We start from the raw sequence: 22,875 nt of genomic DNA, 5'->3' as shown, positions 1-22,875 counted from the left end.
CAGTGGGCTGGCTTGGCTGATTAGCATTCTGAAGAGGGTCTGTTACCACAGCCTGCGGTTGCCTGTCTCTCAGGTCTGACTGAACTCTGGGCTTTAATCACCATCCTAGTTAAGACGCTAAAAAATTTTTTTTAAAATAGTTTCTTTCAGAGCTATCTGTGAAACTCATATGCCCTTTTGGCTACCTCTGTGGACCAGTAAACCAGTTACCATCGAGTGGATTTCAACTCATGGCAACCGTATGTGTGTCAGAGTACAACTTTGCTCCTTAGGGTTTTAAGGGCTGATTTTTCAGAAGTAGATCACCAGGCCTTTTTTCCAAGGTGCCTCTGGGTAGACTCAAACCTCCGACTTTTTGGTTAGCAGCTGAGTGTGTTAACTGTACAACCCAGGGACTCCCATAGAGGTGATTTAGGAAATAATATTGGAGTTATTATTCCCTCTCCTTGAGCATACAGAATGTGACCCAGCTGGAGCTGGGCTAACAAGGACTCACAAGGACACATCAACTGGGCCCTGAGATATAAAGACAATAGCTAAGATAATCTTCAAAAATATCTGTTAGGGAACCTTTCACATAAAGCCAATCAAACAGAACGAAAAAGACTTTCTACTCTTTTTCTATTAGCATTTAGTGAATAGAAATTTGTTGGACCAATGAAGACCCTCCCGACTGTCGTTATTGAAACCTGTACCAATGACTGTTAAGAAAGACAATTTAAAATGTAGTATCACAGTTTCTAGCCAATCTGAAAAGGCTAAGCTTTCAATGGTTTTGCCCATTTGTAATGTTAATACATACTGATGATTCTGTAATGGTCTTTGGACTCAGCCAGACATGGCTGTGGCAGCATGCTTGTCTCTTTTCCCACTCTTGCCTATTCTGTAATATTCTTTGGACTTGGGCAGACATGGCTCTGGCAGCATGGTTGTCTGTTTCCCACTTTTGTCCTTTTGAATATATGCCTAATAAAACTTTCTTTTTGCTTTACTAAACTTTTTGATGTTTTTCTCCTACAACAGATGATACGTTGAGCCTTAACATCAGATGTTTCCATTCTTTTATAATAGAAAGAAATATAGCTAGTATAATATGGCTTAATGTGTATTTTGAGAACAAATATTAAAGTACTACTAGCTGAAATGTTGGCGGTTCGAACCCACTTAGCGGTGCCTCGGAAGACAGGCCTGGTGATCTGTTTTTGAGAGGTCACAGCCTTGAAAACTACAGAATAGTTCTACTCTGTACACATGGGGTCGCCTTGAGTCCGAATGGACTCCATGGCAACTAACAATAATAACACTAAAATAATATTGGCAAAATAATCATTGGAGTATAATTTCTTATGCTGATTTTTAACATTAAAAAGCTAATAATTTTATTTGTGCAACAAATAAATATCACAACAGTTCTGTGACCTTGTGTTGACTGAGGGAACTCAATCTCAGATTCTATGAAGGAGGGTGTTGTGAAGCTTAAAGATAAGGTTTGTGAAGCACGTAACACAGTGTCTGAACACACAATAGGTACGATCTCTTAGTTGTGGCGGTATTACTATTTTCTTAGCATTTTTCCTTTTCTCATGTTGCTATTTCTGCCTGAAATGCCCTTTTTTTCCTCCTTACTTTCCTTTTTCATCTCCTCTTTAAAAGAAACTCCAACCACCCTTTAAAGTTCCTCTGAAATCTAACTGGGATGAAGCTGTAGAATCTCCTGAAGTCAGAATTAACTCTCTCCATTTTGGCTCCGTTACTTGATTTATTCCCCTTATCACACTATGTCTTGCATTATACTCTTGCTGGGTTTATCCACGCCTTGGCTCTCCTACTAAATGGTAACATCTAAAAAGGCAAAGTTTCCCTCCATAGGGGTAAACACAAATCACAAAAAAAATGGTAAGAATTCTCATTGGTATATTCCCCCCCTCCCTTTTCTTAGAGCATTTATTTTAGAAAACTTTTAATTACAAATTCTCTCTCTGCCCCTTTGATATGTATGTAAATTTTTTTAAAAGCTAAATAAGCCTAGGAATGTCTTTCACAAGGAACTGGGAGCCATCTCTTTAATTAAAATGCAATCATCAAGGAAGATAGTGCTCCTTTCTCCATGCTTTCATGGGAGGGAGGGTAGGGGTCTGGCATCTGGCTCCAAGTTGCAAAACTACCTTTTGCCATAAAAATACAGTAAGTGTATTACTATGTGAATTTAGGAATGAACTACCTATGACAAGCGGTGCTGTCAAGTCCACTTACTTGAGAATGAGTTATCATTTATCTTGAGAACAGGTATGTAATGGGTTGCATCTGGTTGGCTATATAAAATAAGTGACGTTTCCTTTTGTCTTTGTAATTGCTTTAGCGGAGCGTCGGTGATGCACATCACATCCTGGTTTAACGTGTATTCAATAATAAAACTGATTTCTTTCTCTTCCACCTTTGTTGATAGGTTTTCTGGATTGGCAGGACTTTTTTTTAATTGTATTTCTCCAACACCTTCTCAGCGTCTCGTACTGCACTCTATGTTCCTTTAATAAATAAATCTTTGCTACAATAAACTATTTCTCAATTCTTGTTTGTGCATTTTTGGATAATCTGTTTAATAGATAAAATCTTGATGAAGAGAGTGCTCCAACTTAACTAAATTAGTTTACAGGAATACATTGTATTATCTATATTCTGCATGTCTTTTTTTCCTAGCAGCCTCCTTCTCACTCAAAAGTCAACTAAGGTAGTAAATTCAATAAATTAAATGTTTTGAGAAACTCTTAAACAATTAGAATAGCGAGCTGATATAGAAAATATCAATTGACTTTTAGGCAAGCACAACTTCATCTGGTAACCCTAAGAAATGCCATCAACTGCCAAATCTCATACAAGCTGCCAGTTTCAAAAGTACTTTTTTAGGAAATATTTTAAAATAACAATGTCACTAAAGATATTTACAATAATACAGATTCAAGGGCAATTTTCAATAATCTGTGACCACAGAAACTAAATGAATAAATAATGGTACCAAAACAGATTAATGAAAACAAAACCCTATAGCCTCATTTGGAGTCCCTGGGTGGTGCAAACAACGCTATAAGCTGCTAACTGAAAGGTTGGAGGTTCGAGTCCACCCAGAGTCACCTTGGAAGAAAACCTGGTGATCTATTTCTGAAATATCAGCCATTGAAAACCATGGAACACAGTTCTACATCTGACACACATGGGTTCGCCCTGAGTCGTACTGGACTCAAGGGCAACTAGTACCCAGTATAGCCTCTTTCAGACATTAAATCCCTATCCATGCTCTAAGTTTCTAAAAAGGGCAATTAACTTACTTAAGGTTCTCCTCTTTGTCTTGTCCCTTTTTTATCTTTTAAAAGGGATAAACAATTAGTAAAAAGTGTCCATACAATGATAATATCAGAAATTTCTGGAGCACTATTTTAAGGGTTTCCCATGTACCCTGTGGTAGATTTAGGAAGCCTGGTGTTATCAGACAGCAAAGCTATGCATTTTCCTGCCTGATATTTCGATCTCCGTTTGTCTGACTTTTGCTTCTGAATGGTTTTCAACTTGTATTAGAAATCAAGTGGGTCACCTATTACCCCCTCAAATCCCGAAAACTACTCTATGATTTACCTGCCATTGTTAGTTTACAGATGAGGAAACTAAGGCAAAGAGAGGCAAAATAACGTGCTCAATGGAAACAGCAGAGTCTGGGCCTCACCCAAGCGGTTAGGTTCTAGAGCTTCCCTTAATTATTATATAAATAGGTGGGCAGACCTTTGGAAAGGAACTCAAATGGCCCAAATAACACAACCAATTATTAAGAATATCTAGTGGCATGTTGGGGTTTCTGATATTAAAAGCAAATACACTATTTTAAAAATATAGTGTTTTGTATTATCTTTCTATCCCTAAACAGTGTTGTTGGGTCATAACTTCATAATTGTTATTTTTACTTATTGAGCTCCATATTTAATATCTAAGTTAAAAAATAATTATCAAGCATTTATTATTAGCATGCTCTGGTCTATAGGTCATACAAAGTTGTATAAAGTAAATTTCCTGATTTTAAACACTGTATGATCTAACAGAAAAGAACAGCAAAAAGTGATGAGTTTTAAAGCTGTACATGTTTTTCTGGGGGTGATAAATTATGGCTGACTGAATGCTCACAGTTAAGTAGCATGAAGACACTAGTGGATGGCTAGCACATGCAGAACATTTGTAAAAGCTAAAAGCGATATTTATCAGAGAAAATAAAAATTAATGAAAATTAATTTCATCTTCTAGAAAATTTTTATTTTCTCTGGTAAATATAGCTTTTAGCTTTTACATATGTCATTATTCTAACTTGGAAAAAATTTGTGCTAGATCGGTTTCCCTTGCTTATAATCTTTTTCTAACACATTATTCAAATAGGAATGTACACACATGTAGTTAGCTAGATATGTTATATTTGAGATCTTGGTAATAGTGAGTGATAATATGATCGAGTGACCTGGTCATTGTCTTTAAGTGACCTGTAGAGTTGAAATTAGATAGAAAAATTTTAGTGATGTGCCATTTCAGCTCTGTTTATATGAACCTACATCATTTGTTATTTTAAACTGAGAAAGCGAATGTATTAGCTAAGCCTGCCACCTAGTGAAAATCTAGGACTAAGTAATACTTACATAATACACTATTTGCAACAGTGCCCATTTATATCTATAAAATACTTTACTGGTACTCAACTATAATATTTTATATTTATAGATTTGGTTCTCCAATAGATTTAATTGTGTATTTTAAAAAATACTAATACTGTACATCTATTTCCAGGTCTTAATATAAGCTAAATACATTCTGAGTATAGAGCATTTTAGAAATAAATTGACATAATAAGTCATATTTCCCAAGGTACTAGGATCATAATAAAGCAATACTGTAATTAAAAAATAATAGTTTCTCCTATCTAAAACTTGCGTTTTTTTAATTGTGCTTTAGATGAATGTTTACAGAGCATATTAAACCAAAAAACTAAACCTGTTGCCATCAAGTTGATTCTAACTCATGGCGACCCTACAGGACAGAGTAGAACTGTCTCATACGGTTTCGAAGGAGTGTCTGGTGGATTCGAACTGTTGACCTGTTGGTTAGCAGCTGAACTCCTAACCACTATGCCACCAGGGTTTCCACAGAGCATATTAGTTTCTCATTAAACAATTAATACACATTTTGTTTTGTGACACTGGTTGCCAATCCCAACACTCTCCCCTTTTCTACCTTGGGTTCCCTATTACCAGCTTTCCTGTCCCCTACTGCCTTCTTGTCCTTGCCCCTGAGCTAGTGTGCCCCTTTAGCCTGGTTTTGTTTTGTGGGCCTGTCTAATTTTTGGCTGAAGGGTGAACCTCAGGAGTGACCTAAGCACTAAGTTAAAAGGGTGTCCAGGGACCATACTTTCAGGGTTTCTCCAGTCTCTGTCAGACCAGTAAGTCTGGTCTTTTTTTGTGAGTTTACATTTTGTTCTATATTTTTCTCCAGGATTGTCCAGGACCCTCTATTGTGATCCCTGTCAGAGCAGTCAGTGGTGGTAGCCGGGCACCATCTAGTTGTGCTGGACTCAGCCTGGTGGAGGCCGTGGTAGTTGTGGTCCATTAGTCCTTTGAACTAATCTTTCCCTTGTGTCTTTGGTTTTCTGCATTCTCCCTTGCTCCAGATCGGGTGGGACCAGTGGAGTATCTAAGATGGCTGCTCACAAACTTTTAAGACCCTGAAAGCTGCTCACCAAAGTAGGATGTAGAACATTTTCTTTATGGACTATGTTATGCCAATTGAGCTAGATGTCCCTTGAGATCATGGTCCCCAACCATCAGCCCAGGAATTTGGTCCCTCAAGGAGTTTGGGCGCATCTATGAAGCTCCAATGACCTTGCCTTGGTCAAATTGTGCTGACTTTCCCAGTATTATGTACTGTCTTATCCTTCATCAAAGTTACTAGTTACTCATTTAGTGTTTTTCCCTCCCCGCCCATCCCCTCCCTGGAAACCATCAAAGATTGTTTCTTTCCATGTGTAAATTTTTTCATGAGTTTTTATAATAGTGGTCTCATACAGTATTTGTCCTTTTGTGATTGACTTATTTCACTTAGCATAATGCCCTCCAGATTCATCCATGTTGTGAGATGTTTCGCAGATTCATCATTGTTCTTTATCGTCGTGTAGCATTCCATTGTGTGCATGTACCATACTTTCTTTATCCATCCATTCTGTTGATGGGCACTTAGGTTGGTTCCATCTTTTTTGCTATTGTGAATAATGTTGCAGTGAACATGGTTGTGCACATGTCTATTTGTGTGACGGCTTTTATTTCTCTAGGATATATTCCTAGGATTAGGATTGCTGGATCATACGGTATTTCTATTTCTAGCTTTTTAAGGAAGTGCCATATCGTCTTCCAAAATGGTTGTACCATTTTGCATTCCCACCAGTAATGCATAAGACTTTTCTACCATTGCTTTATGTTCTGACTGAGTGATATGAATACAATTGTGGAGATGTATAAAATATCTATGGCTTAGTTCACTGCCTGCATTAGTCATTCAGTAAATATATATGACATGCCTAGTTATGCTAATCAATAAAATAAGAAAATTATACCATATACTCTATTTCACAGACTACTGAAAGAACTCTGAAGCTTCTTCTGTTTGTATCTTGAAGCAAAACAAATAAACAAGCACAAGAACACACAAATCTAGAAATTTACACTATCATAATCAAGAAGTCCCTGGGTGGTGCACAGTTAATGCACTCAGTTGCTAATTGAAAGGTTATAGAGTTTCAAGTCCATCATTCAGAGGCTCCTTGGAAGAAAGATCTGGTAATCTAATTCCAAAAATCAGCCCCTAAAACCCAATGGAGTTCCACTCTGAAACACTTAGGGGTCACCATAAGTTGGAATTGACTCAACATCATCTGGCTTGGGTTTTTTTAAATTTTAATCAAAATCTGATTTATTGAGCTAGTATGTTACACTATAAATTCTGAGCTGTCATGTCGGCTAGGAATTATGTTTTTAACTAACAGGGAGAATACATTAATATACATAGATGTATAGGCACACTCAGATACACGAAAAAGTTTTAGACTATAACTATCAACACTAAAAGAAATACTAATATATTTTAATGTTTTATAAATAATTTTAAAATACTTTGGGATGTCTGAGTTAGTAATAAATGAGTGTATAATAAATATAGGGTATCTTCTGGTTTGTATCCATTTAAACTATAGATAATCTAAACATTAAAAATCTTCTTGCATTGAATAAAGGAATTACTCTTGCATTTACACATATTCAGCATTTATTTTAAAATGCCTTATTTAAGTTTATAGTTATATGATTTTGAAGTATGTCATTTCCCATATGTACATGTATGTTATTTTCTCAATAAGATTACTGTAGCAAGGTAAAGACAATATTTCATTTTTTTTTTTTAACTTGCCTTTCTATACTGGCAATGCAAATGTCTTCTAAATGGTCTGCTCTCACAGAAAACTCTTGCTTTCCTCTAAACCGTTCTCTACATTAGGCTAAAATGATTTTTTAAAACTTCTTGGTCCTCCAATGATTCCCTGTTATTCTTAAGTAAACATTGAGTATCAATACGATCTTCAAATCCACAGATAATCTGGCTTCTAATTTCCATTTTAGCCTCATGTCACACCAGTCTTCCCCTTGCTCTCCTGCAAGTCCTTGAATATGCCACATTCTTACCCAATGCGGCTGAGTCAATTCCAACTCATAGCGACCCTATAGGACAAAGTACAACTGCCCCATAGGGTTTCCAAGGAGCAGCTGGTGGATTCGAACTTCTGATCTTTTGGTTAGCAGCCAAGCTCTTAACCACTGTGCCACCAGGGCTCCTCACATTCTTAGTACCTTTGTATATGCTGCTCCCACCTGGAATGTTCTACCCGACTCTTTGCCCACTTAACTTCTATTCATCCTACAAGTGACAGATTAAGTATCAATTACTCAGGGAGGCATTGACCCATGGACTAGATCAGATATTCTTGTTATCTGGGTGTATGTAACATTCTCCTTTTTACAATAGTTGCTACACTTTTAATTCTCTAGTTAAATCTTTAAATGACTGTCAGACTATTAGCATCCAGAGGCCAGGAGTGATTTCTGCCTTATTCATCACTGAATAAGGAGCCATAGGATCCTGTATAGTCCCCCACACTTACTAGATGTTGAATAGATATTTCTGGGCTAAACATATATTAACAACTCACAATTGGAAGTGGCCTTAGAATTCATCCTATACAACCATCCATTTAATGCAGTAATTTCTTTATCACTTTCCAAACAAATGATAAATCCATGACTTGTTTGAATGTTTCCAAGAGCTCCTTACCTTACAAGGCTGCTAAACTAAATGTTAGAAAACAAAAATAAGGGTAAAGATAAAAACATTTTCTTCAGAGTAAAACACAATCAATCCAAGAAAACTTCTAAATGAAATCACTCCTGGATTCAAATTAAACTAATAACTATGTAATTCTGTACTCACACTGCACTAACTTTTGTATCTCAACTCTTAAGAGAAAGTTTTCTCATCTCCCTTTTCTCTTGACTCGCAGATTTAGGTTCTAGGCACGTATCTGCCAATATTTCGCTATGTGAGGTAGCTAATTGTTTAGGATTCTAGGAGCCTCATCTGAGTAAAGAAATGGAGATCATCCCTTCCCCAGGGAACCTGGAACCTCTGGGATAGAGGCTGTCCCAGAGAAAGTTTGCTGCTGTAAAGGGCTACCAAAAACCCACAAAGGGGAACTCAATATGAAGGAAGGAACCCATCTGGGTAACTGAGCAATAATGGGAGTAGGTTGTTAGGTGACAGAGTCATTCTGGCACAGCATGGCTGAGGCTGGAGGCACCTCTTGGCCCAGCCATGTGGCACAAAGAGAGTGCTTCAGGAATGCTCTTTGAATTATGTCAGTGTTACAACTGTCAATGCTATACTCTTGGATGTTGGAATGCTCTAACTTTGGATGCTGAAGTATGGAGCACTTCCTGTTTAGGTGTACTCTGGAAGGAGTGACAGTTCTCTCAAAAAATCATGCAGGAACCAAACCAATAGATGTACAATTGCCACAGTGGATGAAGACACACTGAATTCTGTAGCTTGGTTTTCAACTACAAAACTATGTTTAATTTATAGATGCAAATCCAGATGAAAAAAAATTCTCCCTATGTCCTCATCTCTCCCCCATGCACAAACACATATCTAACTAGTGAATGGATGAGATTCTCCTGTTTTGCCTTTGGTCCTTTTGGACTTTGTAACCCTGAAGGGTCCTTAGACTATATAGGGAGAGGAGCAGCTTGTCAAGTGAAACTGTATATACTAGTAAGCTAGGAAAGTACAAGCTCAGGTAATCAACTTGAGCTTCTGAACAAAAAATACGGTTAAAAAAGTTTAACCTTATTTGCATTCCGGCCTGGTAAAACAGGTCATACCTGTTCCATAAATAACTTGTGAACCAGAGCACTTACGTTCATTTCATCCTTAAAATCAATCCCATTCCTGTCTCCTGGGCAATAAAGTACATTCAGATTGAAGATTTTTCTAACCTATTATGTGGTAGTTTAAAAAGGTGAAAATGTAAAAGTCAAAATGCCCTACATCAAAATGGAATGTCACAATAATCAAGTCAAAATGACAAATGTCCACAAATGTTAAAATAAAATGTAACATCACCTCATATAAACTAATAACATACAGTAATCTTTGTTTGCAGAGTACATACAGATACTGAGTAAACCATTAAGATTTTATTTTTCTTTTCTAGAAATAAACAAACCAAATAAAATATTACATCTAGCTTCTTGTCTAAGTATTCTACATAATAAAAAGACCATGATGTTCCTATTGAATATATCCTTTCGTGACCACTGCACTTTAGAAATATCAATTTGGGGAACTGTTCTTTTAACAAACAACAGCTGCCAATTATCCTTTGCCTATTATGTGCCAGGCACTGCACTGAGTGTTTTTCCAGAATCAACTCAATTGACCATCTCAACAACCTTGCTTGGCAGAATGATGCAATAGTATGGACACATTCAGGCTGCCTGGATTAAAGTAAAGTTGACTTTAGGCTTTGGAATTCTTCTGGTTTAAATCTCAGCTCCATCAATACTAGCTGAGTGATTCTTAGAACGTCTGTAAATGACTTTAAAATACTTCAGCATAAACAGAGTGATAGGTGCGTGTGTGTTAGTTTAAGTCATACTCTAGGCGCAGCTAGCATTCTAATTCACCATCCAGGATGACTCAGTTTGATTTTCAATAAGAAAGTTCACATCCCAGAATTGGCTATCAAAACTGCCTCTGTTACATATACTTCTGTCAACATCAAATATCTTACTAATTAACCAATTAGAAATTGATTCTCCATTGAGGAAATTAATAGTTTTCATAAAGATGTGTGGTAGGCTGAGATATTTTAGATACAACTCACTTTTGAAAAATCAAGGTGTAAGAATCTAGTTTCTTTAGCTATAGGGCTCCAAGCATACATCCAAAACAGTCTGGTATCCAGCCACTGTGACCGAGGATTTCTGGTTGCCTGAAGCTTCCTTAAAAGGGTAATGGGATCCAACTCTGGAATGTCTGTCTACAGAGAATTTCATACAAAGTGGTAGATACCAAAAAATTAAAAAAAACAAAACAAAAACCTGTTGCTTTCCAGTTGATTCCGACTCATAGTGACCCTATAGGACAGAGCAAAACTGCCACGTAGGGTTTCCAAGGATTGGCTGGTGGATTTGAACTGTCAGCCTTTTGGTTAGCAGCTGAGCTCTTAACCACTGCGCCACCAGGGCTACAAGTGGTAGACAGAGCACCTAAAAGGACAGAGAACTGGAAGCAGGATAAAGAGAAAAAAAGGCAAAGAAAGTAGAGCTCAGTGCTAGCCCATAGTTGGAACTGACTCTATGGCAACTAATAACGCAACAGGCGTCAGTAGCTAATTAGTAATTATCTGTTGAGGGTTTCTGCATAGGAGTGGTTATAACGATTGACCATGGAATTTAATCTGGATAAAGAGAGAAGAAAAGAATCCATGTGATGTGGAATGGTGAAAAGGTAGTCGGATCAGTAGATTGTAGGTTCTAGTGGGGTCAAAGTGTGTTAGGAGTTAGGGTATTAGAATAAGTGAGGTAGGAAATAATTAGTAGTAGTCAGAAAATTGAATGCCAGAAACTGAGATTATGAAGGGTAAAATCATTGATAGTCCAAGGTCAAGACTATGACCATCAGAATGGGTGGCTCAGGTAAAATGAAGGACAAGAATGATAGGCTAGAGTACTGAAAGGATCATCTATGTAGAATTGTTGAAATCACCAAGAATTATGGTAGAAGCAGGGTTGGCTTGTAAGAGATACAGTGAAGCAGGGACTAAAATCATCAAGAAATGAAGGAAGAGTGAGCTTGAGGTAATAGTTAACCACACCCATAGAGAGGAGACTACCAAGTATGTATTATTTTGGTTATTTATATAAGTGATATGTCTTATGTCATAGGGACATGTAAGTTTCTTTTTTAATATAAGTTAAGACTAACCTAGGCTAGCATGCCTAGATTACTATTTTATGAATTACTCCATAAAAAAAGAAAAGTTGCATAGAATTTTTTTTCCTGAAATATACTGTTTTGTATTTTGTGGAAAAAAAAAAAAAGATAATGGTTTTACAGGTCACAGGAAAGGAGAGACCAGAGGTAATTAGTATGCAATTTAGGTATCTAATGGTTTATTTGGAAAGTTCTGCTTGTAACTATTCAGTCTATCAAAAAAAGTATCTATCAAAAAAACTACACCCATTGTCTAGTTGATTCTGACTATGATGATCTCATGTGTTACAGAGTAGAACTGCTCCATAGGGTTTTAATGGCTGTAATCTTAATGGAAGCAGATTGCCAGGCTTTTCTTTAGTGGTGCTGCTGAGTGGGTTTGAACTGCCAACCTTTTGGTTAGTAGTTAAGCAAAAACCCTTTGTGCCACCCAGGGACCTGTAGGTATCTATATGGATCATAAAAATTACATAATTTCCAAAATACTCTACTACTGAAAATGGTCAAATCTAATAGTCAAGAGATCCAAAGTTTTTCATTCATTCATTCATTCATTCAACATGTGACAGCCTCTTCAGCGAGGAATTCAGTGAAGAGCAGATTTGCACAGTCTGCTGCCACATGTCTATTTGCCCTTAATTACACTGGTCAATTTGTTTTAAAATATTAATGGGATTTATTATTATCTTGGAATCAAAAGAATTCACTCAGAGCAGGCATAATAGAAGTCAAATCAATAGAAACTTCAGTATGATAGAAACAAACTCACAGTAACTGGCAAATTAAAATGGCATGTTTAACCAAAAAGACCCAGAATCTTTTCCTGTTAAAACTATAATTAACTTTTGCTAAGCATGGGATCAAAAAGTATGATTTTACTTAAATTAATTGACTATAAATCTCATCCCTTTGAATTAATTTTCTACCTTCTAATTTCCTTTTTTATTAACTGGAGAAAAAATGCTGTACATTTGTCACATTTCAAATATGTGTTTTGCTATCTTTCCATGTAATACTTAATATAGCTCAGTCATGAATCAGCTATATACTAAGCAAACTGCGGTATTTTAGTAACTTTACTGAGTGCACTCCTCTTCTGGACAACTGGTTCCTGTGCAAGTATGGGGTAGATGTAACTTAGTACTTACATTTTCCACATGCTATGACGGACTCTTTACATACTTGATCTTGAGTCTTTACATTAATGCTGGTGGGTTGATTGTTTGTTTTTTTTTATAGTAACGAGGTGGGTTGACTATTTTTCACACACGTTTTATAAATGAGGGAAACTGAATTTCAGGGGGGTTAGGAAACACACTTAAAGTTACAAAGCTAATAAGTGTCTGCAGGAGGATTTGAATTTCTTCCCCAGTGAACCTGGAACCTTTGGGATAGAAATTGTCCCAGATGAAGTTTGCTGCTATATAGTTCCAAGGTCTGTGACTTTTCCACTCTGCCACATGAAAGTGATAATTATATTGCTAATAATTACAGTTCCTAACATTTATTGAATAATTAAAAACTATCAGGTATGTGTTAAGGCATTATATATTTCTAAATCTCACACAACCTTATAATTACAACATCGAAGCTTAGTCAAGAAAAGTTAATTTGCTTATGATCATACAATAAATTTTCAACTGTGCTGGGACTCACATTTAGGCTCTCTGTTCTGAATTCTGAACTCAAACTATAACCTGAGATAATTTACCTCAATATATGCCTTATTTCAATACGAAGGTATAAACACGGTATGAAGGGGGGTGATGACAGAATTGAGATTGTTTTATTTACTTTCATAATTTGGTAGCTCAGATAGGTCCTTCAGGGTTTCTGCAAAACTTCTAAAACTAAAATAACCTTTTAGATATTTAAATTGTCAAATGATTTTAGGGAGAATCAGTTCAAGGGAGAATATGTCTTGATCTATAGACGATTTTGTCTTTGCTTCTTGCGTGGATCTTTCTCTGGTCAGGATTGCTCATTCTTACCCAAAGACGACCATAACGAAAATTTGCATCTGAGTGAGTTTATTCAATGAAACACAGCGAAGTGAGAATAAGGTTATGGCTCCTTACATGGGTAAATCACCTGTTCACTGTCTTGCAATCTTTCTGTCTTAGTTATCCAGTTATGTAAATGCATGTTTGGTCACTGCTAGGCATAACATCAAGTTAGAACATGGATGGCTTGCCATAAACCGTGACTGCTACATTCTTGGTGCTAAGTAAGTATTTGCTTTATGATCAAATGAGTTCATGAATGACTGCAAATTCAGGGCAAGCATCCCATGTTCGTTCCTCACACACAGATTCAAATCTCTTCACACATGTTTACCAACAGGTAAACAACAGGGTTGGATTATTCAGAGATTTACCTGAAAAGGGTCTGTACATTCACAATTGTTTTGGCATCTGCCATGTAGTCCTCCTCGGCACTCATGGTACTTTCTTTATCCACAACCACCATGTTGGCAGCAAAAGTCACTCCACACCTGAGTAAATCATCTAGGCTTTTATAAAAATAAGCACAGAAAAAAGGACTTGAAATAAATCACAATATTAGGATCAGTGCTACATTTTGCTTATTTCCTGAGCCTGTATACGTTACCCTTACAGGCGGCTTTTGCAAAGAGTGTACAGGTAAATATTGATGTGAACAATAATGTAATATCTCTGCTGGTATAAAATAAATTGTATGTTTGGGTTCTTTACATTTCATTAGATTTCAAGTGTTTCAAAACATATGCATTAAGATTGTTTATTTAATAATATCTATTCATTATATAATTGAACTATGGAAAACATTCATTTTATAATCGAATAGAAACAGAACATTTTAGATCTGTCTTTTTACAGTTAATACACTATTTCAAAGATGCAACATTTACTTTTTTTTATTCTTAAGATACATTTGGTAAAGTATAAATGAATACTTTTATATTAGTTTTGACAGTCAAGTCTAATAAAGAAATATTGCTACAAAATATTTATATTTAAATGTCTACTAGTTTTTTTCAATGAGCTTCCATTTATTTGTTTTTTTTTTATTGTATTTTAGGTGAAGGTTTACAGAACAAATAGTTTCTCATTAAACAGTCAGTGCACATATTGTTTTATGACATCGGTTATAAATGTCTATTAGTTTTCATGTAAGAGTTATGTGTTATAGATTGTTTATACACAGCCATGAGCATGTGTATAGTATATAAATATCTGTTGTATAGCCTACAGTCTAGTCAGCCTAAAATTTTTGAGCATGAGTTTGAATAACCTGCTTTCTTTGGCTGCCTTAAGCAATTGCTAAACTAGGGTACAAATTCTTATGAGCAATAAGAGTCAGCCTTCTCTTCTATCATTGATTACAATCTTTACCTATCATTCTTCCAAAGAATTAAAAAAAAAGTTTCCACTGAAGCTGAAACAAAGAAATTATTATTCTCATTGCCTCTGCTTCATACAAACTAGAAAAATAGGACTGAATTTGGTGAGGGGGACTGAACTTGAAGGAGGGCAAGAATGCTCTAGGCACGGAGTTGATTGAAGACAGATAAGAAGAGATGGGTAGATGGATTTCCAAATCTTCTGATTTAAAATTGAAAGTGTAAAACGTAAAGAACGTTAGTTCCTTTTAGAGTTTTAAGTTGAGGAGTCAGGTCCTGAGGATCTTTTCGAAGTGCGTGATTGGTTGCACTAGCATGTCAGGTCAGAGGGAATTATGTTCCTTTTATGGGAAGGCAGGAGGCAGGATTTCTTACTCCGTTATCAGGCGAGAGAGTATTACCAAAACTTTAAGTCCAACATCCTCAGTAGTCCAGAAAGTAATATTTCACTTGAATCAGGAACAATGTTCTGCAGCAAAGACTATATGGCTAAGATGGTGGAAACAGAATGTTATTCCAAATAAATGTCCTATGGTGAGAGGGGACAACATCCGACCATTATGATGGATGACCTTCAAACTTAAATCTCTATAAATAGTTGGGTTTTCCTTTGCTCTAGGAAATTCAGAATTGTTCTTACATCTATAAAAATATTTTTTTTTTTAAAAAAAAGAAAAGGTAGATGGAAAGTGAATGTGATATTTCTCACTATGGACCCTAAAAATGAAGCCTAAATCATATGCTTTCAAACCACCTTATTGTATTTTTAAACCACTTTCTCATATGTCAGCTCCTACGATCTCTTTTTGCCCCATTTAAAAACAAACTATTGCAATTATCGATATAGAATAGAAAAAAAATAATCTGGTAGAAGGTAAGCTTGACTAGATAAAGATATACAGACAGAATTTAAGATAAGAAAGATGAATGTTCCACCAGAAATAATTTAATCAAGTTGAATTTAATACTTGACAAAAATTTCACTAGGAAAGTGGCTGTGCTAAGTAGCTAATAACAACCTATAACCCTTTTTGTCAGCTAATTCCATCCTCAAAACATTAGCTGCTGTAGTTTACACTTAACCTTGTAAAGTTATTTTAGCAAATTATGATTAAAAATGCATAAATGTATAGCAAATACATAAAATTAGAATGACATTTCCGAAACACCTAAAACTTTTTTGTTCATGTTTTAACTTTAAATATTAGTTTTATGTTTATTTAAAATTTACTGCACTGCATTTTAATCTTTTTTCTTTTTTTTTAAATGAGCTACTGACTTATTCTTACAACTCGTGTCTATCATAATTTTCCCCACTACCGTATCTAGCAAGGCAAATGCCTTGTTTTTACTTCAGCATGGTTGCTTTACAAAGTTTGGCCACCAGATGGCGGTATAGGAAAGAGAGCAATCTGGATGAAAAAAATGTCTCAATCTGGCAAAGCCTCCCTTTCCATCCTCATCCAAGACCCCCTTTTCCAAGGAGGACTAGAATGTGAATGTATGAGTGTAAGGGAGTGTTTGAGAGAGTCTTTTCATTTGTTTATAGAGTTCTTTTTTAATTGAAAATATTAAACATATACAAAAGAAACTTGTATAATGAACCTCCATATTACCCAGCTTCAATAATTACAGGATTTGATGCGCTCAGTTTTTCTTTCCCTCGCTACAAGTACATCTCACTTTTAAAAAGAAATAATTTACTTCACAGTTTACATCAGAAAAGGCCGATGGGATGTTTATTCTTTATCTTTAAAATATACTGTATTTCTAATGAGTCCAAGAGAGCACTGTCATTTGAAAGTAACATCACTGCTTACAAAATAAAGGTGTCTTGCATTTAGAATTCTACTTCCATGGATTTAAATAGAAGTTTCAGTACACCTAATTACATTTTAGTTAGTTGGTTAGTAATAAGACAACTGATGATGTAAATGATAGTAACGCAGAATGAAGTCTAAACACATTTTAATCTCCGTTTGACCTTTTAATGTGTCCACAGTCGATAAACACTTACAAAGTTACAAAACTTAGGTTTTTTCTAATCTACAAGATGTAATAAAAGTGATAAGGTCATTAATTGGTAAATTTTGATGTTTATTTTAAAAGCTGTAGCTGAAATTTTTTAAAAATAGAAAAATAATATTTTATATTATTTTAAGTATATTTTTCTGATCTTTTATTTTTTATATTTTTATAATGTCACCTTGATGCACATATAAGAATTTGTACTTCAATCTTAATGCATCGCACATACTTGACCTTTTAATTAACAAATATTTTTAGAAATTATAGACTGATACATATTACCAAAGTAAACTTTTAAGAACATGCTTCAACTCATAAATCTGACTTTTAACAGGAGCATTTCTAAATTATTTTGAAGGTTTCCAGAAGTTATGTTAATGCTATCAATGCAACACCATGTTGAACCTTTAGGTTTTTTCCATAACTATGTCAATGCTAATAACAACATTCTTATAAAAGGCACAAAACCAAAATAGTTTTAGAAACTGAGCAAACTTGACAAAATTGACATGCAGCAAGATTTTTTTTTCCAACACTAGAGTATTGCTTAGGAATTTCAGGTGCAAGATGTATAACACAAGAACATAAGCCTACATGCAAAAGATACCATCTTTGCAACACTGACACGACAAAGTACACTCATCATGCAGTAATGGAGCACAGCACATGACAAACCACAGGACACTTACACCAGTTAGTGTGCCAAAGATTGTGTACCTACTTGTCAATAGAGCCCACCATGTAGTAAACCATTGGAAACCAACAGATTGCATCCAGAAAATGCATATCTGGCCTAAGTAGCAGATGGGTTACAAAATGAAACACAATGTCACACAGTGGTAGCACTTCTAGGGAAAGGAAGTAAGTTGACTTAGTTTGCATTTCCAAGACTAAACAGTGTTAATAAGATTAATTTTAAAGTGATATTTTTTGTTAACATTAATTAGAAATTGTCACTTGTTATGAATAATAGAATGTACTCATAATCATAAAAACAATTTGTATTTCAATTATCTAAATCAGAAACATTATGGCAAAATTCTACCAAAATACTGAATTGATCTTCTCACTTAGGACTAAAGAAACCTGGTCAGTGAATTTAAAAGTTACTTATGTGAAGGAAGGCTTGTAAAATGAAGAACTAATTTTTTTTTTTTTAAGATAATTTGAAGCATAGGGAACCAAATAAAGGGCAATCTTCTCTAAGGGATATATATATATATATCTCTCTCTCGAATGACAACATGCCCCCTAATATATATCAACAAATAAATAAATGTAGTATACGTACCAATACAAAATATGTATTATATAAAATTAAAATTAAAGTAAATCACTATTTTATTTACTCAATATTTATTAAGCAAATATTTATTATGACTGAAATATTTACTTATCTGCAGATTGGGGGAAAAATGATAAACCTGGAAGATTTCTTAGAAATCATTTAATCTATTGCATTTACTTTACAAAGTTATTAATTCAGTCATGCATATATTTACCCAGCACATAGGTACCCAAACCATTTAATATAACGGACAGTTTAATATACTTACGCATATGCAAAAAAGAATATGGTGTTAACTTGTACTATAAGAAATATGGAGTCTTTGGGGATGTATATATAAAGAAGCACAAACTTATAACGAATGTTTTAATCTGAAAAAAAGGTAATACAGTGCACTGAGGAGGCAGAATTGGGTAATATTCAAGAGGTGATATCTAATATGTGTGTTGAAGGATAAGTAGGAGTTTGCCTGGTATAAGAGAGGAAAAGTCTAAACAAACAGAATTATAGCACCTACATTTTCCCAGGTGTATTATCCCCAGTTAGTTAACTCTTCTCCCTGACTTATCTTCTGCCTGTTGAGCATTCTCCTATCTCCTTATAAACTAAAGAAAAAAATGCTCAATACAGAGAAGCATAAAAACAGAAACCTTCCCAAGATTATCACTGTTGTAATTTTGATTAAATTTCTCCCATCAAGTTTCTTTGTGACATTTTAAACAACCCCAAATTATTACACCTTATGAATATAGTGCCATAGTTAATTTTAAAAAGTCTTCAATTATTGAATTTATAGGTTATTTTGAATTTTTGCTGTTAATTATTGGGGTTGTGCATCACTCCTTGCTATTATATATAACGCTGGTAAGGAATCTATGGTTAAAATTTTTTAGCATTGCTTTGTATAACGTACTTTAAAATATTTATACAACATATATTAGTAAATCAAAGTTATAAACATTTTTTAAGATGCTGATGTTTGTTTTTGTTGTTTGTAGATTATTATATTGTATATTGTCCACAAATACTATATCAGTACTTTATAATCCCAGTAGCAGTAGATGATAGTGCATATGGTAGAGACTTTTAGCTCTCTCTTTCCCAGCACTTCCTTGCTTCTTAAAGGAGGGTCATCCAGGCCAAAAAGTGTACCTGCTGATGCAAAACCCTTCCTGTCTCCCATGTTTTAGTGATTGGGGAAGCAGATAACTCAAACCAAATCCAATGCCATCAAGACGATTCTGACTCATAGTGACCCTATAGGACAGAGTAGAACTGCCCCAAGCACATGGGAGGATACAAATGTCAAGCCTGGATTGCTCAGCCTTTATATGCAGGAGAAGCTATTCTGAGTCACCTGAACTTTCAGTGGTGTTCTTGTAAACCAGAAATAAACTATTGCTGTTATGCACCGCTGAGATTTGGGGGATTGAAAAACTCTTCCGTGTGTATCTTTTTCTCACTATTATTTTTATTTTATCACTCTTTGATCCGAAATTTTCATATAGTTCCAGTCTGATAAAGTAGCTCAAGTACCATAACTTTTATGTGGCAGAGCTGAGTTCATAATTCTTCATTATTAATTGCAGATAAATACCCTGGCTGGAATAATTGCCTTTTTAATTTGACCCATCCTTTCAGGTTGCTATCATTTCAATTTCTTCATGCCGCCTTCTCTGCCAGATAACCTCTTGTAGCATTATTTAATATTATTGAATAATTCGATTAAATAAAGATATTAAACGTTTCCTGTGTAACAAGAAGTACTACGGTCATTGGCGACAAACTCAAAGTTAAGTCCTTATGCTATGTCAGTCCTTCTATTAGAGTTAAAATTGAAAGCAAGGATTCTTTCCATCTGGTGGTTTTTCTAGTAGGGATCATTTATCAAAATGATTGCTTTGGTCTAGGGAATTCAGGAATTTCAGTAATACGCATTTCTGCCATGAAAGTGTATATACAGTGCACAACTAAATCCTTAGAAATTAGAATTAACATCTGTATTGTGATAACACCATGCATCCTGACATGCATTCAGCTATGTTACAAGCTAAATAAAATTCCTTGAAACCTGGTAAATACATAATCCTGATGAACCATTATCAAATGTAGGGGGTCTAATACTGAATATTGTTTGCAAATGTAATCTTGTATAAAAATTAGATTGATCTACTGCTTCTCTCAATAAAGATGGTTTAAAAGGAAACATGAAACTTAAAGAATAAATCAACTGTACATATACCTATATCGTGCTGGCTCATTTACATAAATTGGCAAGAATGCTTACGGCACTAAACTGCTTCGCAGATGATAAGTAACTTCACTAATATCAATAAGCTCTTAACAGAATAATCTTTCTGGTCATTGAGACACAGCTGACGGGCAGGCATAACTTACAATTATATTGAAAGGTAAGTATTGAGAAACATTAAACAAAAATATAAAATATTCATAAAAGTAGGAGATAGAACTTTCTTACATTACACTCCCATATTACAGATGAACGGAGAGTTGGACTTAGAAAAATGAAACCATAAACAGGATAAAATGTATGAAACTTCTTATCTGACTGCTAAATAGAGAAAGCTTATCTATGCTAAAAATTACTTTAAGAAAATGTGATGGAAATAACCAGTTACCTATGTAGCTGAACACAAAAAAATTTTAAATAAACAAATATTCAACAGAAAATTGTTACCTACCCAAATTCCATTGATCAAATTTGCTTAATAAAGTTGTTCAAAAAGATAAGAGAAAATAAACATGACAGGAAAATGGATCAAGGGCACAGTTAATAATGTATAGACCAAAAGAAAACGTGCTGAAACTAACTACTAATAAAAGAAAGATAAATTCAACAAACACAAAAAAGTAACTGATGCCAGTGAGTAGAAGAAAAATGAATATATTCATTAATTAAAGTCCTAACGGTAATTCTAATGAGACAGATGATGACTTATGGGGCTATGACCTCCCACCCTTATGAAAACTCTCTTTATAAAAACTGCCATTTTATGAAAGTATTAATTAGTGATTGCAAGGAAATAAAGAGGTTTGTGAATGTACGTGGATTTGTAAAATCCAACACCATTATTTCTTTCCCGTTTAACTAATAACTAACATAAACTACATGTCTTTACTTCAAATACAAAAACTGGGTGCAGTTAACTTGGAAAGTAACTAGAATATTAATTAACAATTATTTCTTTTTTAAAGATACAAATACCGCTTAAATATTTTCCCTATATATGTGTATTAATACTTATGTATGCCTTTACAAACAGTTTATTAGTTAACATGTCATAATTTCTTTTAAGTAGTTTATTTCTTCATAAAAAAATATACAAGTAGTTTAATTTCAACTACTTGAAATGTTTGTTGTTGTTGTTACTTGGGTTTTCACACAAAGCCACCTGTTTGAATAGTGACAGTGTTTTTTTTTTTTGATTGGTAGAAGGGGAACTGACATTTCCTAACTGCCTTTTATGAGAAAGAATGGGAGCAATTGGTGGTTCAGTGGTAGAATTCTTGCCTTACATGCAGGAGACCCAGGTTTAATTCCAGCCAATGCACCACCATCTGTCTGTCAGCGGAGGCTTGTGTGTTAAGGAGCTTCCAGGCTAACAACATGGACTCGGAAGAAAGATCTGGCAATTTACCTCCTAAACTCAGCCAATGAATGCCCTATGGATCCCAATGGTTCCATCTGCAACTGATCATGGGAATGGTGCAGGACTCGGCAGTGCTTCATTCTGTTGTGCATGGGGTCGCCATGAGTCTGGGGCTGACTCTGTGGCAGCTAACAACAGTACTGCACCAATGCTTTATATATATTAACTTATTTAGTTTCACAATAACTTAAGATAAAATGTTATACTCATTTTACAAATGGAAAAATCAGGCTTAGAGAGATTCAGTAACATATAACAGGCCTACAAAAGGGTGAGCTTAGACCTTATTTCAGATTCATGTGAGTGCAAAGTTTGAATTTCTTTAACGTAGACTCTGACATATCAAAAGTTTTATCACTACTACTGGAGTAGGCCGAATGAAGTTCTTGGCATTCTATTTGAGAAGATTGATTTAATAAACAAACAGTGTAAAAGGTCTTTGTGAAATTTGAAGCATAAGCCTGGATCTTGCACTTAATCTTTTTTTTTTTTTTTTAATTTTTTTTATTGTACTTTAGGTGAAGGTTTACAGAACAAATAGTTTCTCATTAAACAGTCAGTACAAATATTGTTTTATGACATTGGTTATTAACCCCACGACATGGCAACACTCTCCCTTCTCGACCTTGGAGGACTTTTTTTTATTTTTTGGTGAAAATATACATAGCCAAAGATACACCATTTCAAAAATTTCACACGTACAATTCAGTGACATCGATTACGTTCTTCCAGTTGTGCTGTTATTCTCACTAACCTTTTCCAAATTATTCCATCACCATTGTCTTCAACTCACTGTCCCCTAGGCTTCCCATCAAACCTTTTGAGTTGCTGTTGTCAATTTGATCTCACATAGATAATTCTTTTTTTTGTACTTCAGATGAAGGTTT

General features: G+C 34.9%; 1 protein-coding gene across 3 annotated transcripts in view; it reads right to left on the bottom strand.

Moving 5' to 3' along the window:
* Nucleotides 1-22,875, bottom strand: part of KCNT2 (potassium sodium-activated channel subfamily T member 2) — a 476,589-nt gene that overhangs the window by 72,272 nt on the left and 381,442 nt on the right. For 2 of the 3 annotated variants that reach the window (XM_004382548.3, XM_004382549.3), the window contains one exon: nt 13,997-14,131. In XM_004382548.3, coding sequence (XP_004382605.1) covers nt 13,997-14,131 — 135 coding nt within the window. Of the gene's footprint in view, nt 1-13,996; nt 14,132-17,750; nt 17,823-22,875 lie in introns of all 3 variants that reach the window. The other variant, XM_004382547.3, reaches the window with a different exon arrangement.

This window comes from Trichechus manatus, unplaced genomic scaffold (assembly GCF_000243295.1).
Source record: "Trichechus manatus latirostris isolate Lorelei unplaced genomic scaffold, TriManLat1.0 scaffold00095, whole genome shotgun sequence".
NCBI classification, from domain to species: domain Eukaryota; kingdom Metazoa; phylum Chordata; class Mammalia; order Sirenia; family Trichechidae; genus Trichechus; species Trichechus manatus.
The sequence above is the reverse complement of the archived record's forward strand: the minus strand, read 5'-3'. Positions and strand labels throughout refer to the sequence as shown.